Raw genomic sequence first — 18,384 nt, 5'->3', positions numbered from 1 at the left:
TTTTGTTCCTACTTTAAGGAGATTAATTCTACATTACATTCAAGGAAACACAATATTACTCTTTATGAGCCCAGATGAATCCAATGGACCTGCAAAAACCGAGGCTGGAAATCTAGACCATATTATACAGTAGAAAAGAGAACAGGAAAACAGGTATTAAAACGTACCGAACTGCATGCCCCAGTCACCGAGGTAATTTATTCTTATTACTTCATGTCCCAATGCAACTTTGAGATTTGCTATAAAATTCCCTGGTAAGGAGACAAAATTGTTGTTGTTATTATTATTATTATTCAGTTGCAGGTAGTCTCTCATCCCAACAAAACAGTTTTCTGGTTTTGCATGATCTGTATTCAAAAGGAAGAGGAAAAGCAATCAGATTAACTACTGACGACTAAAAGCAGTAGTATTCTGAGCATGAAAAGAAAGGCTGTGCACTTCAAAGGTGCCATAAAGCATCTCATACAACATGATATGTGATAAAAACACACATGTGTATGTGCACGCACAGACTGAAGAGTATATAAATACAAAAACCACTTTTTAAAGTCTTCTTGTATTCTCACAAGTATATCTTTTGTGAGTATACGTAATTCCCATTACAGTCAGGCACTCATACCGGGAAGTTAAGCAAGTATTCAAAATTCAACAACTGCTGTTAACTGTGGTATTAAGTAGAGAACATCAAGTCCTGAATCTCCAAGTACTGCTGGACAGTACTGCGCTCTGCACTTAACACACTGGATGTCTGGTATGCTCCAAACTTACCATATCACCTAAGCGCATCTTGATTCTGGTATTACACAGAACCCCTTCATCTTTCTCCCAAGATTAGCTACAACCATAGAAGTACGAAGAAAAAATACCTACATCCCTTCCTCTATTTTCCTGTTCTTCAAGGGTACCTTTTAATTACAATACTGATGTAAAAAAATGCAGAAAGCTTTCTCTGCTGCTGCTATTATAACACCATATTGTAGCTTGAAAATACTTTCAATTCCATTCTCTATAGTCAATTCATTCTCTTACTATCAGACAACCATTGATCTACAGAACTATTTTTGAAAGTGGCTTTTTTTTTTTCCTATAGCGAAGAGTCCAGAATGGAATATAAAAAGCCCAAAATATGTAATTTCACTCAACTGTAAGTCCCTGAAGAGGCTGAATTATTAACTTTACGTAATTAATAACTATACATTATACATTAAATATAATTAAAACCCTACATATTATTAGTTGCTGTTAGGATCCTCTGCTAATAACCTAACCTACTAGTTTTTATTGTGAGAGAGGGAAAGGAAGGAGAAATAATGTTTTCCATCTGCCATTAGAGTAGTGCACTATAAACTTATTAATTATTCCATTACAAATTACAGCAACTGTGTTAGTAACGCTGGCATAAAGTAATTAACATATAAAAGCAAGCTTTTTGCAAGACAGCCACCAAGACATAACTATCTGACTGCTCTGCAGTCCAGTGCAAATTGGAAATTCAAAATTCAAAGAACTCTCATAACACCTCACTGAAAACTGCCCTGGGCATCTTTGTAGAATAATTTTTAACTACTTCGTTTAATGTTCACAGTCATAAAACTATATTACGTGTGACTTAATAAATCTGCCAGCACCACACCACGCTCTTTTCTTCACTGCATAATGAGCAAAAGGTTTTTAATTAGCAAGTGAAGCCTGACACAGCCACACCACTAGAAGAGTGAAAGGTTAGAAGTACTCCCCATCAAGTGAAACAGGAAAACAAAGAAGCCTCTTTGGGAGGCAGTTAGATGCATACTTACCTATTATTGTGGATCGCAAATGTCCTATGTGAAACTTTTTGGCAATATTAGGGGAGCTGTAACAGATTTTCCATAAATAACGTTAGTTCAATGTACAAGACTGCCAAATAGCCAAGTCAAACAAAGTCAACTCCTGCATATGGCCGAAGAACTGAAACAAAACCACCATTTCCAATTTTCTCCTAAAATTCCCTGATTAACTTCTGTTCTACACAGCAAGTTTTCCTATCCAACCAGTGTTTCCCCCAGTATCAGTTAACAACCAGTGCTGTAGGGAAAAAGAAACCACAAACAACCCCACAACAAAAGAACCCCCAAACCCCAACTATACTAGTGACAAAGGACTTACACTACCTTCTCACTTTCTACACGTTTTGGACATATGGGTCATTCTCCCCATACCTTTACTAGAGATATATCTAATACCAGGACAGGTGTTGTGTATTGTATTGTGTACAAGAATCAGTAACTAAAAATTACATGATCTACCAACAGTGCCCCCACCCCAAAAAAAACCACCCCACAACTGTACCCACAATTATTTGCCCTCGATAATAAATTGGAAGTTCAGCTATGAAAATCCACCCTCCAAATTCAAACAAAGTGCTCATTTTCTGTGACTATGGAAGTCTGCAAAGAGAGTATGAGTGAACAAAAATCTTTTTACATAAAGAGATCAGAGTCAGTCACTTCTCATTCCATGAGCAGGTGACTGTAAACAAAATTGCACTGGACACTAATTTTGGGGTCAGCAACTGAGATGACTTAGCAAGACAAATAGACAAATGCCTGGCTGCTTTCCCAAGACAGGGAGGAAGATATTAAGGGGAAAAAAGAAATGGGTTAGTGGCTGAAAATTCAGGTCATGTTTCTTGATAACAAAATAAAGGGAACCTACTTAAGAACTGAGTGCTATTATGCACTAAGTGAGAGTATTCTTAGTGCAGGATGCTGCGAGGCATGAACTCTTTAAATATCAAAAATATATTCTGGGAAAAAGCCTTGAGTCCCTAAGGATAACTTATATTCTACTTGTACCAAATACAGCTGAATATAATATGTAAATATGGTTTAATTTCACAGGCATCCTACATTACAGCAATGAGTATCAACCAGCAGACAAGGCAGTTTCCTCAAAGGACTCACCACATGTCCTTACCTGAACTCAATTACTGCTTTTTGTCTAGGCACTGCAGAGAAAAGTTCACTTTTTACTCCATACTCTGAGCCATCTTTCAACACCTGCTGCAACACAGTCTAAACCACAAGGAAGATTGAAAAATAGTAATAATTTAAAAATAGAAAATATGTTTCAAGAACAGAAAGCCTGATCAGGTAAACTGTTTCCCAATCACACAAGAGACTGATCCCATAGCCTTTATTCACAATAGCAATTAGATGGCTGATCTGCCAAGCAAACAAGATCATGTGTGCAGATGAAAATGTCTGTATCTTTTGAAAGCTGTATCTCATCAATTAAAAAGTTAAAGAAATTATAGACAGAGTTTTGGTGAAAATCAAAGCTTTAAAATTCTGCTACTGTAGGTATTGAATATTTAAAAAACAAACAAAACAAAACACAAAAACCAAAAAACAGCACCTGTAGAAAAAACTGAAAAAACCCTTTAACTCTGTTCTTATTACAGCACCTAAGAAGGTAAGCTACACACACACGTAAATCATCAAATCTACCCATAGACCTATTCTTATCAGAGAAAGTTACAGCAAGGTCTTATGTCCTACTCTCTCCTCAGTGACATAATGCAAAATTACATGTCCTAATTCCACACTTTTTCCAGCAAAACTCCCACTAGGCCAGACACATAGTTTTGCTTGAATCAATAAACTGACTAGAATCCCTACAGATAAAGCACCTTGTAAAATCCATGAATAAAATTTACCACTGAAACTACTCTTGCAGTGAATAGTCAGCTGTAATGTTCTTGCCAAGATAGACTGATTATAAATAGCTAATGAAAAAATTAAATGGATTATCATTAAATGATTATCAGTGAATGGTAGACATATTGTTTTCTCATAAGGATAAACTTTTGCGAGCCTCATTCCAAATCCTAGGCCTATATGACAAGATATCCAAGGGATCCTCGAGAACTTACAAAACACAGTTTTATATAGAAAATATCTTTGTAAGACAACAGTAAATATTCTATAGTTTTATACTGAGGAATATATTTTTACTTTAATGCACCTGAAATATAGTACTCACCTTTGCTAATAATTCCCTGTTTATCGTAAAGTTCACTGTTCCTGGACCAGTACTGATTTCACTCACTACAGCATCACATTTTAGCTAAAGGAACAAAGCAAAACAAAGTGCATGAAAACTGGTAAACTGGAAAACTATAATTCAATCCACTATAAAAATTAATTCAATCCACTACATTAAACGTTATTTATTGGTTTGAAGCAATCACAAATGGGCTTACACTGATGTTCTTCTTTACTGTTACAATTGCTCTTCCATGTAAAGATGTAGGGCTAAATGTCCCAGATCTATTTAATGAGCCACAAACAATAAAGCAGAGACTTGCAGCTTTCTAAACACTGGGAACAGCAGCTGGTTTTAAAGTGACAGACTAGACACAAGGAAAAACAACATTACCGTGATAGTAACAGTCATTGGAACAGATTGCCTAGGGAAGATGTTTAATCCTTGGAGGCTTTCAACACCTGATAGGATTTCAAAAGCCCTCAGCAACCTCATCTGAAAATCCTCAACAACCTGCACTAAGGAGGAGATGGGAACAGATAACTTCTTGAGGTCCGTTCCAAACTGAATTATTTTATGGTTCTAGTCATCTCTAAGTTGTTTTAGAACTTTTGGTTGCACATCTGGGATTTGAAAGTCTGGCCTGTTTGTCCCCCAAACAGAGACTATATTTATCCCCTGCCATTTTAGTGCTGGATTTTGCAGACTTTGGTTTTCCAAGCCACTGCCTACTCAATTTCTTCCTCAAGTGTTGGGCAACAGTACAGACCACAGCATACTGTTTAGATACCTTCCTAACTTCACCAATATTATTTACTCTCAAACTATTTCAAAACAATAATTTCGTAAGAAGTTTACCTAAACCGCTTCTCAAATTCCTCGTTAAGATTCTGTGTACAGTTACAATAGGTGCAATCATTAAACTACTCTGACCCAAACAGATGCTTGGAGAAAGAAAACTATGTACCACATAAGGCCTGTTAACACCTGTAAGTTCATTATAGCATAAATATATGATTCTAATGCATTAGCATACCCTTTCAGCTAGTTTCTGAGCTTGACGATGAAGGTCTTGTGCTGAGCTATCACTAGAACTGTCTTCTGTTACAGAAGCGATGGAAAGCTGGAAATCAGCAACATGCCTGAAAAATAAAAGAACATACCAAAAAACCCTGTTGAAACGAGCCTAATTGCCAGGCACAGATACCTGAAAGTTCACTGTGTTTTGAAAGCTGAGATAGGCCAAATATTACCTTTGCTTCAATACAAACAGAAAGTAGATACAAACACCATCTCAGAATAAACAACAGTTATGCTCGAGCATAAATGCAATTTACTCGCTAACATCATTAAAACTCTTGAGCAGGACACTGAAAAAAAAAATCCATTATAACTTCACATTGGTTCTAAGCAGTTTCACATTCAGATAATTAATGCTGAAACATTTGACATTCGAGCACTGCCCATATTTCAGCAATTATATTTATTTCGAGTTTGGTTGAAAAAATATAGCAATTTTATCACATTTAATTTATCTTCTTCTATTTGGTTTGGCATATTAGCTTAGATTTGGTTTATTTTTCCTGCATTTCTTTCCCCCTATGTCCTGTTAAGCTCTTGCAGTAATAAACACAGCAATAAAACATGACATTGTAAGATAAAATGTAAACACTACCGTTTTTTGGAGACAGGAACTGCAGATATGGACTTTATCAAATTTTCTGGTGGCAGATCCAAAACCTTTGAAAGCTAAATTTGAAATAAAAAACGAAGTGGCTTAAGTAAAAAAAGATCCAAGAAAAACACTGCTCCCTGTTTAAATGCCCGTGGGGGATGCATCATTTACATCTGAAAGGAAGTTTCAACCCGGGTAAAAAGGCAAATACTTATTAACTATTACAAACAACACGACATGCAATACAAACCCAATAAACGTTGAAGGAACCTTAGAGAAGCAAGACAAACCACCACAGATAGCTTTTTGTTTGTTTATTTTTCCCCATAGAGGATCCCGGCAAACGCCCGCTTGCCTCTACCAACTCCTGCAGCCTCTACACCTCACTTGGCTTATCCCGAGCCCAGTGAGCGGGGCACAAGAAGGCCCAGACCACGCGAGGGCCTCACTAATAAGCTACTAATGGCTGGCTTCTCGCCAAGGGGACGAGTCTCCTGAGCTCACGGGTTTAAGCCCGCGGGGCGGTGGAACCTGCAGCCCAGTGCGGAGCCGCTGGCGTGCGGGGCCGTCAGGGGACGGCGGCCGCCAGAACGGGGCGGGGCGCGGCAGGGAAGGGAAGCCAAGCCCAGCCCGCGCCGAGCCCCTGTGATAGCGGGTCAGACCCACTATCAGCCGCCTGGAAGGGGTGTGTAGGGGCCTGGGTCAGGGCGTGAAGGGGACGTCTCGGTTACGGCGCACCCCTCCTCCGCGCAAGCTGCGGCAGGGAGCGGCGTACCTGGGAAGCGATGCTCCTCCGAAAGGCACAGGCCGCCATGGCCGCGCCGCCGGCGGAAGGCCGCGGCCACCCCTTCCCCACCCCTTTCCGCCCGCCCAGGGGCGGGCTGGGTCGTACCATTCTCAGCACGGGGGTGGGAGAGAGAGGAAGAGCGCATTGGTCCCCCTTTGCGCGGAGGAGGCGCGCAGAGGGCCTGTCCCACTGTGCCGGGGGGGAGGGACGGCGGCATGGGCAGCGTCCCGCTGGGGAGCCGGGGGGTGTTCCCGCAGTGCGCGTGCGCCACGGGCCCTCCCTCGCTCCCCGGTTGTGGTGGCGGCGGGGCGGCGCGACCGGGACCGCGGGGGCTTGCGGCGAGAGTGGGGCGACATGAGCACGTGCTCCGTCTCCAAGGTGAGGGGAAGGGGAGAAATGGGGCACCCTCTGCCGTGACTTCGGGTGAGCACGCCCGCCTTCGGGCTCGCTCCCGCCCTGGCACTGCACCTGGGCCGGGCGCCATGAGGAAGAGGGCGGTTGTGCGGGTGCTGAAGGAGCTGCCCTGTCCCTCTGTCGCGATTTGCGGGTGCTGCCCTCATCCCCTGTGCCAGGCTTCCGGCTGCCCCATGCTGTGTCAAGTCTTGGTGGCTCTTCATCCGTGCCCTCATGCCCGCTTAATCCCGTTTTACCTTTTCTTTCCTCACAGCAGTCAGCCCTCCTGCCCTGCTCCTCTGTCCTGTCAGCACATAGAAAGTGCTCGTACTCGAAGTAAACCTCACGGCAGTGCTGTGGCTGTAGGTGTTGCCACTTCCAACTCAAGTCTGTTGGCATTGCCTGCTTCCACTTTGAAACACTGATCTCTCTTCGGAGCTAATTTAATGGAGAAATAAAAGCAGAAGTTACTCACAAGTAATGTTAAATATCTATTACTGCCATGATATTTGTGAGCCGAAGGCTTTTATCTGGCCTGTACTTAGAGTTGGAAGTAGGCACAGGGCATTCATCAGAGTGTAAACATGTAGTGAGACTGAAAATGTTGTATTGGAATGTTTATGTCCTGTCTCACTTGATGAGGTAATGAGCAATAGCAGTGGTTCACAGCAGAAGGATGCATTTTATAATCGTAAGACTCCTGTCCTTTATATTGTTTTGCACTGAATTGTGATGTGCAGCTGGATCCTTTGGTGTGGAAGTTGCTGTGCACGTTTATTACTTTCAGGAGTAAAGGGAAGTACTTCCAAAGTGAAAGCTTAATTCAACACAGGTGGATTTCCCTTTAAAAAATGGCTGTTGTCTTTAAGTAGGTAGTGAAGTGTGTCCCACTCCCTTGCCCCTTGTGTCTTACCTTATTGTAGAATCATAGGATGGTTTGGGTTGGAAGGGACCTTAAAGATCATCTAGTTCCAACCTCCTTGCTATGGGCAGGGACACCTCATACTATATCATGTCACCCAAGGCTCTGTCCACCCTGGCCTTGAACATTGCCAGGGATGGGGCAGCCACAGCTTCTCTGGGCAACCTGTGCCAGTGCCATGCTCACAGTAAAGAATTTCTTCCTAATATCTAATCTAAATCTACCCTCTTTCAGCTTAAAGCTGTTTCTGCCTTCCCTACATGCTCTTGTAAAAAGTCCCTCTGCAGCTTTCCTGAGGCCCCCTTTAGGTAGCGGCTGGTCTCTCCTGAGCCTTCTCCAGGCTGAACAAGCCCAGCTGTCTTCGCGTGTATCCGCAGGAGACGTGCTACAGCCCTTGGGTCATCTTTGTGGCCTCCTCTGGGCTCGCTCAAGCAGGTCCATGTCCTTATGTTGGGGGCCCCAGAGCTGAATGCAGTATGCTGCTGAGTGCACTGTGTAGTACTTTGACGTTTTATATTCTGGTCTCTGCTACACTGAGTGGTGTAGGGAAATGCAATGCTTGTAGAGCATTAAATAGTATTTGTGTTTGATTTGATTAAATGTATATTGTTTCTTCTTTTATATATATGATTTATAGTTATTTTGGCCAACTCCAGTTGTGCCAACTCTCAACTTACTGTTCTGAGGCATTGTGTGTAGTGGAATTGTTCCAGAGTGTTTAGAATCTGTAGAACAGCCACAACTTTTGTGCAGCTGGTTTTAGATGGTTGTTAATATACATTGTAACGTGTAAATAATCTGAAGGCACCTGCAGTTCATAAGGCTGTTTTTCAGAGGAAGCCGATATTCTTATTAGTGTTCTATTGCAATCTCTTATTTGCATAAGAAAGGAAGTAACATCTGTAAAGTCACCAACAGATTTGTGCCTATGATCAAAATTAAATATACCTCTAGAGTTTTAGTTTCACTAGGTCATTCTTATGCTAGTTACTGAACTAGTTGTGTTCAGCAATCTTTGCTTGTATAAGCATCTTGATTGAGAAACACGAGATTCAATCAATCTGTTTGTCTGTCTTGAATACTTGTGTGTTTCCTTCTCTCTTGCTGTACAGCTAGAGTTGGGGAATGCATACCTTTTCTGATACATAGGAAATTATTATAACCCTTCAAAAGAGATGAATTTTTACAAGGATGAGGAAAGAAATTGAAAATGAAAAAAATCTTCCAGAATTCAGAGCTTAATACTCATGGTTTATTTCTTCCTCCTTTGTGATGAAATAGATGTAACTGGGAGATGAATTCTATCTGGAGGGCTTCCCTGGAGCCAAGGTTTTTACTTTTCTGAACCGTTTCCAAACCGTTTGCCATTCTGCTTCTAACCGTCTTTACTTTTTCAACTTGGGATGCCCTTGTCCTCTGTAGCTATGGTGTGTCATTGGCTTTTGTAAGTGACTTATTAATACTCATTGCATTATTCTGGATCACTTTTTCTATGTGTCTCAGTCTCTGGCCTTTTTGTTGTTGTTTTTAACTGAAACTGTACTGAGAAAACTATTGATGCGTCCCCAGGGAATCACTTTCTCTCAATTCTAAACCTGTTGGAGGTTATGAGACATTTAAAGACTCCGCTGCTGTTCTAGTTGATGATTGAATTGAAGAACGTAATGGGAAGATGAAAAAGTTCCTTCCAAATATGCTGGGATACTATTTCCATGGGGTTTTCAGCTTGAAACAGGAATATAAAGGGGCAACGTGCAAATCAGTATCCTTAAATGCTGGTAGTTCAGTTCAAATTGTTGGTTTAATGGAGCACTGAAATTAAAGGAAAATAAAGTGGCCTGAAGAACCAGTCGGATTGATGCTCATATTGAAGTTTATATATTTTTTTGTTGTTCTCTAGGGCTGCTTTGTTTTTAAACCAAGTCCCAAGAAGAGAAGGGTGTCTCAGAAAACAGGTCAGTGCATTTTGATATTCGTTTCTATGTTTGAGAAGGATTAATCCTGGAAGGTTCACCACATCTGTTTGAGTTCTGTCATAGCTGCTTCGGGATTTTCATTGCTCCTTGATGTCTATATTGCTGAAAATTCATTTCTTCAGAGGGACCCCAGCAAATTGTTGGCTAGTGTAAATGTGTTTTTCATCTTCAGCAATAAAGATTGTACAGCTGTCTTTGTCTTTGCACTTTTTTTTAAACAAGAGAACTCCTTTCCATGCGACTGTAAATTGTTTATTGGCAAATTGTTTATCTGAATGAGCCACCTTTAAGCTATGGGAGTTAGAAATGATATCCCATTCCTAAGTCTCATCATATTCTGGGTAGTTTGCCTAAGTTTCTTGAGAAAAGAAGACAGAAAAGCCATTTGTGAAGATCTCATATCGGCTTCTGTCAGCTAGTATTTGTTATATATATTTTCTTAAGCCTATATGCAGTATATACAGGTCTCGTCATTTGAGGAAGACTGAACAGTACTGACTCTTATTGGAGCTACAGATAATGCTGCTTAAATAGTTGCTGTTTGAGACTCAGTTAGGAAACTTACCATTCTTATTCCCAGCTTAAACTTTTGGCATAACCAGAGCTGTCAAAATGTGTGACAACTTGTATAAAAAAAGTGGAGGCGAAAGTCATAAGGCCAGATTTTTGTGGACATCACCACAGGCTCATGCATTACTTGCTGTAACACCTGCTTTAAAATTAATTTCAAGTTTTTTTTCTCTGAGACTTGGCACATCTGTAGCTCAGGGAATGAGTGACAGGAAAATAGAATCTGGTCTGTCATTCCAAGTCATCGCAAGACAAATAAACCAACAACCAAGATCTATGCACTTAAACCGTATTGAAATTTTATCCATTACTGGATATTATCTTTTCACTTTTGCAAGATGAGTAATGCTTGGGTAAATCCTGCTAAATGTGTTGTTAGCAAATCTTTAAGATAGAAAAAAAGATTGAACTGATCTACCCCTAAAAGAGAGGCAGAGGTGAGCTAGTTTGGCTGCTCACAGCAGTTGGTTAGAATGGTGTTCTAAATAATCAGTGCTTTGATGTGCATCACTAAAGGTTTGGAAGCCCAAACCTGTCAAGTGTGAGGTTTCAGTTGAGCATTACAAGTTGATAGAGCTGTTGCACCCCACAAAAGGCCTTCTGTGCATGTTTGCAGCTATAGCTTGAGTTTTGGTAATACAAATGTATTTGACAATATGCTAATATACCAGTATGCCTTGGTATATTACCAGTAATGTGATGTCCTTCAACTAAAAAGCCTGTGACCTGTGTAATCAGAGACGATTATGTATTTTAAGTGATTTTTTTTTCATAGGGATACAAATGAGGTGTCAGGGGAGACGATGAAAATAGAGGGTAAGGAGTGCCTCTTGTTCATCATTTACAGAGCTGTTCGGGGTGGTTTTAATGCTTTGGGAGACTGAACGTGCCCATCAACTGGCTCTTTGCTACAGATCAGTCTGCTGCTGCTGCTCCATTGAATGGCCACCAAATGGACAGTAATGGATAGCAAATTAAATTTTTTTATATGCATATGCTTAGAAAAAGTAATAGTTATGTTTAATGTTGCCTTGTAGCAACAGTTAACAGGCTATTTACTTCACCTTCAGTTTTTGTGTTCTTCCAGGTGGTATTAGTGAGGCTGTAAACCTACCCCAGGCATGTAAAATGTATGCTGAGAGGATAAGAATGGTTGCAAGCCTGTACCTTTTTTTTTTTTTTTTTTTTTTTAAGGGAAATGTAGACTGTGTGAGTATGGGAGGAAAAATGACAAGAGAAAGCTCACTCAGTTATGCAAGTTTCTATTCAGTCTCCCGTTTTACTCCCAGCTCTGTCTTTCCTTCTTGGTTGGAATCTGGTGAAGAATTTCTATACTCACATCTGTGAGGCAGAGCAGCACCTGGGAAGCCAGATGTATTTAGAAAATGCACCAAGACACTGTTTTACCATAAAGGATCTGTTTTACCATTCTCCTTTTCTTTTTCATAAAGAGCATGTATAGAAGTGAGAGGCAATTTCAAGGTGAGCCAGAAATGTAGGCCTAGTTTGTGCTTAAAAGTTTTGCTGGCTTGTTAAATATTCTGGCACACAGTTGTGTCAATTAAATGTATTTTTAAAAAAATAAAGAAATCTGTATTTCATGTAACCTGACAGTCCTTTCCCAGTATACCTTATTATTTTCAGGAAATTGGTGTTATCTGCATCTTGCCTGGGGAACAGAAAGGGTTTTCATGTATCTATTCTTGCAAGCCCTTATGATTCATATCTGACTGTAATAGTAAAGGAGGATTGAATATTTAATAGGTGAAAGAGACCCACAAAACTTTCTGAAGCAAGGGAAAGATTTTTTTAATTTTTATTTTAATAATAAAGGCTGTTTGCTCTGATTTAGCCTTCAGCTCATCTGGGACTTGAGATGGAAGCCAGTTTACCTTTTGTCTGCATATCTGGGCAACAGATTCTATTTGTTCTCGTGCTTATTCTACCAGATACCAGCAGTTAATTAATTGGTTAAGAGAAAAGTTATCTCCCTCAGATATATATGTATATTAAGGTGTTCTCATTTCAGTCGGGTGCTTCATTTTCTTCTCAAGAAAAAATGTTTTGTTTCAGTAATCTCATTTTGCTTGCCTTTGCTTTCTCTTTCTAGCTATCCATTTTGGAGAAGGAGAAAATGATTCAGAGGATAGAGAATTGCGGTTTGATACTTGTCAATCTTTATGGAATCAGATCAAATTGGAAACAGAGGTGAGTCTTACACCACATACTAAAGCAGTGTTTTGCATTTCTAACAATGCTGCTTGCTGTTTTGCTTCTAGAGATCTTTTTTTACACACTTACAAGGGCAGTTAGCTAAAGCAGGAGAAGGGCCAGAAGTACTGACTGAGACTGAATCCCTGTCCAGAATATAAGAGAGTAATAATAAATCCATCAATTGCACATTACTTTTAGCCACAGAACTACATGCTTTTAATGCGTCAAGCTGCTGCTTCTAATCTTCTCTTCTTAATAGTCCTTTTTATTAATTCCTGGCATACTGCTGTTTTCTACCTTCAATTCAGTTACATGCTTGCCAACCCTCTGAGGATTTTAGGCTGCTCTTGAGCTCAGTGTTACAGAGTTCATAGCAGCCTAGAATTCACAGTGGATTTATGTGACTACAACTGCATGAATGTCAAATACTGAATGGCAGAGCTGCAAGTATAGTCTCTTGAATTAGTACAGACAGTGTCAGTGGGGTTGTCTGATGGGGATCAGAGTTAATTTCATACTGAACTGTGGCCTCCTAAGCATTGTGTGTTAGATGGCATGCTGCTGTTGTTTCCCTATAGCCAGCTGGCTTGCATTATGGTATGAATAGTTGCTTCCGTACAGCAGGGATTTCCTCCTCTATTCAGTGTCAAGGATTCTGGGCAAGTGTTCCATGTTGCTCTGCCTGCTCTTGGGCTCTAGACGTTATGAGAATTTTTTTTTTCCAAAGTTTGTTTTGGGATGTACTGTAGAAGCCAGCTGGATGTAGCTTAAAATCTGGACCCTTGGGCTAAACTCATAAATTCCTATAATTCTGTTCCTACTATTCCATGACCCAGCTCACTTTGACTAGTCGGCACCCTTTTCAAACCATAACTAGCCAGGCTGTGCAAAGAAGTGCACTAAACTGCAGTGCTGCTTGTAGAGAATGAACAGAAGTTTGTGGAGGTGTATTTGGTATCTTCCTGGCAACTGCTTTAGCTTGACATGTTAGCTACCAGCATTGGCAGTAATGTTGACAGCTGCACCAGAAACTGCCTCATCAACTACAGAGTGGATTACAGGGAAGATGGCATTCTGTAGCTACTTCTGGAAGACCTTTTCTTCGATCTTCTTTCTTTGGCACAGTATTGTCAAGGCTTTCGAAATAACGGTTCTACACTGCCAACAGTGGCTGCAGGATTTTCAGGTTGGAGAAGTGTGGGATTTTTTCCCTAGTGCTCTGCAAGGATTTCTTCTAGAGTAGCAGGCACAGCCCATCATAGCGGAAGCCTCTCTTAATCACTCAGAAGCACAGAGTCATTGCCATCTGGAAAATCGTTGTTCTTTCCTGTTCTAAATCTCCTACCCTTGTTTTCTCTGATGCTCCTAGGAGTGTGCCAGATACTTTCTGTTATTCCTTCTCCTGATGGAAGACAGTTCATCCTACATTGACAAATTGATATGGGCTTTGCCTTAGAGTTTGATTTGCCCAAAAGCAGATTGCCTACTATACATAGTTTTCTTTATCCAGGTACTGGGGTATCTCTGATATTTTTTGTCCCGAGTTTTGAATTACCATCTCTTTATCCCACTGTTGGCAAACTTGGGGTGATGATTGTTTTTACGTCTAAAATTGCATGATAATTTGGGTTGAAAGTTTCTAGTCTGAACTCCTGCTCAAAGCAGCATCATCTGTGAGGTCAGACCAGGTAGGTGAGAGCTTTATCCAGTCAGGGTTTTCTTTCTTATATACTTTCAAACCCTGGTGTAGTAAGCCTGAGCTGTGGCAGAATACTTGGGAAGCGGATGGCTTGCTGGTTTGGACTTTTATTCTAGGGGTTCTGGTAGTGTGCTAAGGGAGCTTAGAGGATGTTCTCCAAAGTTTTTGCCAGGGTACTGTTATCTGACAGTTTGTTGGCAGACCATGTGCTTGTGCTGGTGTTTTCCCAGTCTTTTTATATCTACTTGAGGTGTTGAAGAGTGAAGAGGATTTGACTTCCAGGCACTTTGTTGTGGAGCACTCTTGGCCTTTGTATGTCCATCATAAACTATGCTGTGATGGTAGCAGCACCATCTGTCATCTGGTGGTGACATTCTTTCAGGCTTCTCACAACATGAAAAGTTGGCAAAAGTACTGTGGAAACTGTCCTTAATTTTTTGGAAGGTGGATTTTGGACCTTTTCTGTTTCAGTATTGCAAGGTATCCCAGTTTTGACCCTTGCTGTCAGCAGTGGCCTTGCAAATGTTCTTATTATGGTACATCTCGTCAAAGTCTTTCACAAACATTCCTTTCCTGTAAGGTGAGGAATTCCACTTGCCAGTCTACCAGGATCCAGGTTAGAAACAAAAAGCCTAAGTGAAGGGCTTATAATATGGTAATTTTAGCTTTGATGTGCAGATAATGGTTTTCAGACCACACAATAGATAATCTTGACCAAATCTAGTGTAGCAGCAGGAACTGAACTTTCAGTTCATATGACTTTGCCAGAGTAAGCAGTGTCATGCAAGTAAATGAGCTGGTCCCTTGAGATGCAGAGCAGCCTGACATACTTTCTGCAACACTGCAAAGTAGTGCCAGCAGCAAGTTTATTTTGACAAGAAAAGACTGGTGGATTTTAAGAAAACTTAGTAAATGAGCAGTGCTATGGCAGCCTGAATTCCATCTTCACAAGTGTGCATTGGAAGAAATAATATGTAATGTAACCATGCTAAGTAAGGATTCAGGTTCTTGTTCAGGACAGCTTAGTGAAAATACGTACAATAATGATCAGAAGAAGCTCAAGGTCTGATGACTTTTGAAAAAGCAGTTCAGAGGATTTTTATGGGAGGTGTGGTAATACAGGAGGTGTTATGATGCTGTTATAAAGCTGATGGTGTAAATTCTTCTTTTTAAAGTGCCATGTTACAGTTTCTTCTGAGTTGCCATAGAATTTACCGTGTGGGAGCTCACAGGTGCACAATCAACATCAGAAAGGCCAGAAGAATATCTAATAATAAGCAGAGGGTGAAAAGACTAAGATTACTTTGTGTACAGTTTTATCAGGAGAGCAACAGGAACTCCTCTGTATAATGGAAATGGAGCTCAAGTTTTTGAGCAGGCATCATGTGCAGTCTCCTGGAGATGTCCCCTTAACTCCTTTGATAGCTGTCTCATCAATGCTGCTAGGAATGGCCTCTACCACTTAGTTTAAATTCAGGTTCACTGCTGCATGTGTCACTTCCTGGTGCTAATAAAACTTGATGATTTTATTGGGGGCAGGGATTTAATCTAGTTTTTTAATATCTGTGTTCTAGAGTATATATTGATATGCTGAATTTAAGAGTACAGCGATGTTTTTTGTCTGTTCTAGCAGAAGGAATACCTTGGATTAGAAACAGATTTTCAAAGGCATATACGTAATTCAAGAAATACATAATGCTGCCACTTTATGTCTGCTTTTAAAAGTTTTATCTTTCCCTGTTTTCTCTCACCTTTCCATATATTCCTACGTATGCATATTCTCATATGAAAATCATCCTGAAGGGCAAAAGACAGAGTAGCAAATGTAGCAGTCATGTATTTTTTCCTATAAAACATACTTAATGCTTTCTGTTTGGTTTTGGTTTTGGTTTGGGTTTTTTTTTTTATCCCTTTCATCCTGAATTAGATTTGGAGAGACTCAATGTTTGCTCTCATGTAAATCTCTCAGAAAAATGTTTTGTAAGCCAAGAGAGAGTAATAGGAATTTTCATGAACATTCTTCCATAAACTAATTATATTGTTTTATTCCTCCTATGTCACTTACACTTTGTCAGATGTTTTTTTCTCCTCCTTTAAAGCCTGTGGAGTGACAACACAGTTAAGCTCATTTGCTCTCTAAGTTGAGGCATTTGACCAGAAGTTCCAAGATTGGAAATGTCTGTGTTTGCCACACAGTGAATAAATTAACATGTTTATAGTTCACAAGCAAACTTAGTGTTACTTAGAACTTTACCCTGGAGTTTTAAGGTTTAAAAATTATGCAGGAAAGGGGCAGGAACAGGAAGATACTCTGGTGTTTCCGCATCTTCATAAATAAAATCTCTCTGTGTTTGTTTACAGCAAATACAGGAAGACTTGAATAAGCAGTTGCTTGATAATCTAGTAAGTTTTTTGAGGCGGTCTCATTCTGACTTCCAAGAAAAGAAAACAGAATGGACTTGTCGGATGAAGTCCAGAGAAATCCCTACTGCAGCTCTTGTCTTAGGTAATTTTTTAAGGTATATTTTGTTATGTACATCTGCTTAAAACTGACACAAAGATCAAGGAGAAATATAGTGATGACTTCTAGCAATTATCTGCATCAGAAATGTTAACAGAAGAGGCTGGGCTGGGAGAAGGAAGCAGGATAAGACCTCTTTCCCTTTTTATGCATAATAGGATATGCATAGTAAGTTAATATCTTCCCTAAAGGTCTGTTTTAGGCAGCTGGTAGTGATTTAGTGGGGGTTTTTCCTGAGGCACTGGAGATGCTTGCATTTTGTTCCTGTTTCTGCCCCCAACACGCTTAGTGGTTTCTATGGTTAACTGTAGAATTACACAGCTTCTGTATTTCTGGTATGTGTTCTTGCACTGCATATTTACCTGTAGGAGAGCAGTGTCATTATCTTGGAAAAGGAGCAGAAGGTCAAGAAAATAGTGGAAGATCATATTACTGAAGTTAGTGAAGTTAGGAATTGTTTGGTTTTTTGGGTTCTTTTCTTCCCCCCACCCTCTTGTTTCAAAGGGTAGTAACTGTAAACCTGAACCTGGTTCAAGGCAACCTGATTGCATTTTCAGTGGATCATTTTAGGGAACCTAAAATCAGGCCTGTGCTTCAAGTTTACTATGTGAGCACTAACAAAGCCTGGAAGGTAGTCAGCTTTTGTAGGCAGTGGAAAGTGAGAAGCTCCTGCTCTGTGGGAGAAGTTGTGAATTGCCTTCTGGAGGAGGTTGTTTTTTTTTGTTGTTGTCATTGACTAAGGATATTAACATTTCCCTCCTTACATAAGCCATGTGAGGATCCAGGTCTCAGGTGTATGCAGTGTTGTTCTTTTAGAGAAGGTGAACTTTTGTTTTCTGGTCTGCAGCCCTTAGATGACTGTGGATGGCTTCTGAGGGTATGAGTAGCAGGGAAGACAGAAAACCAATCCCGCTCCTTGCACATTTACACCCCTGAGAAATATTTCTTAAAAACACCCAACCAACCAAACAAAATACCCACCCCCCCAACTTTCAGGGTTTTTTGCAGAGATTCCCTGTTTATTGTAATCAGCAAGTATTATCATATGTGCGTAATCTTGTGCTAGTTTTTCATCTTTCATCATAGATGATGCAATGCTTTTCATTCCTTCCTCGAATATTTCTTCTGGGTTTTGTCTGCTGTTCAGTTTATTATTAAATCACGGTGGTCGCAAATCACAGGAAAAAATGCCCTTAAAAATTTTTCTTTTTCTAGGTGTAAATGTTACAGATCATGACTTGACTTTTAGAAATCTCTCAGAAGCCCTTCGAAATAATATTACTCCTTATATAGCCTTGCTGGAAGCCAAAGATTGCCCAGGTAAATACTGCAATAGCTTTGCTGCTTCTTCTGAATAAGCTAACAGTTAACTAGAAATCCTACCTTTTGCACCCAAATGTAAGAATAATCATAGAATCACAGAATGTTTTGGGTTGGAAAGGACTTTAAGATCATATAGTTTCAACCCTGCTCCCATGGGCAGGGATGCCTCACACTAGACCATGTCACCCAAGGCTCTGTCCAACCTGGCCTTGAACACTGCCAGGGATGGAGCAGCCACAGCTTCTCTGTCAACCCATTCCAGTGTGTCACCACCCTTA

The 18,384-nt window shown here is 40.3% G+C and overlaps 2 protein-coding genes across 10 annotated transcripts in view; one reads left to right on the top strand and one right to left on the bottom strand.

The window, feature by feature from the left end:
- The window catches only part of RARS2 (arginyl-tRNA synthetase 2, mitochondrial), a 29,859-nt gene extending 23,180 nt beyond the window's left edge, over positions 1-6,679 (bottom strand). For 5 of the 7 annotated variants that reach the window (XR_003992071.1, XR_004389927.1, XM_030490911.1 and 2 more), the window contains exons 1-7: positions 6,477-6,578; positions 5,702-5,775; positions 5,063-5,168; positions 4,024-4,107; positions 2,956-3,053; positions 1,797-1,852; positions 168-251 (exon numbers count right to left, since the gene is read on the bottom strand). Coding sequence is in view for 5 of the 7 variants with exons in the window: in XM_030490911.1 (XP_030346771.1) it covers positions 168-251; positions 1,797-1,852; positions 2,956-3,053; positions 4,024-4,107; positions 5,063-5,168; positions 5,702-5,775; positions 6,477-6,515 (541 nt within the window). In the remaining 2 variants the exon portion in view is untranslated. The other 2 variants (XM_030490912.1, XM_030490913.1) reach the window with 2 other exon arrangements.
- Positions 6,680-6,729: 50 nt separating this feature from the next.
- Positions 6,730-18,384, top strand: part of ORC3 (origin recognition complex subunit 3) — a 37,944-nt gene continuing 26,289 nt past the window's right edge. Inside the window, exons 1-5 of one of the 3 annotated variants that reach the window (XM_030490907.1) lie at positions 6,730-6,866; positions 9,704-9,758; positions 12,460-12,557; positions 16,624-16,768; positions 17,999-18,103. In XM_030490907.1, the coding sequence (XP_030346767.1) occupies positions 6,843-6,866; positions 9,704-9,758; positions 12,460-12,557; positions 16,624-16,768; positions 17,999-18,103 (427 nt within the window). In that variant the 5' untranslated portion in view covers positions 6,730-6,842. The remainder of the gene's footprint in view (positions 6,867-9,703; positions 9,759-12,459; positions 12,558-16,623; positions 16,769-17,998; positions 18,104-18,384) is intronic. The other 2 variants (XM_030490909.1, XM_030490910.1) reach the window with 2 other exon arrangements.

The sequence above is a fragment of the Strigops habroptila genome, chromosome 6, assembly GCF_004027225.2.
Source record: "Strigops habroptila isolate Jane chromosome 6, bStrHab1.2.pri, whole genome shotgun sequence".
NCBI lineage: Eukaryota > Metazoa > Chordata > Aves > Psittaciformes > Psittacidae > Strigops > Strigops habroptila.
Note: the sequence above shows the minus strand (reverse complement) of the source record. Positions and strands in the feature narration are given on the sequence as shown.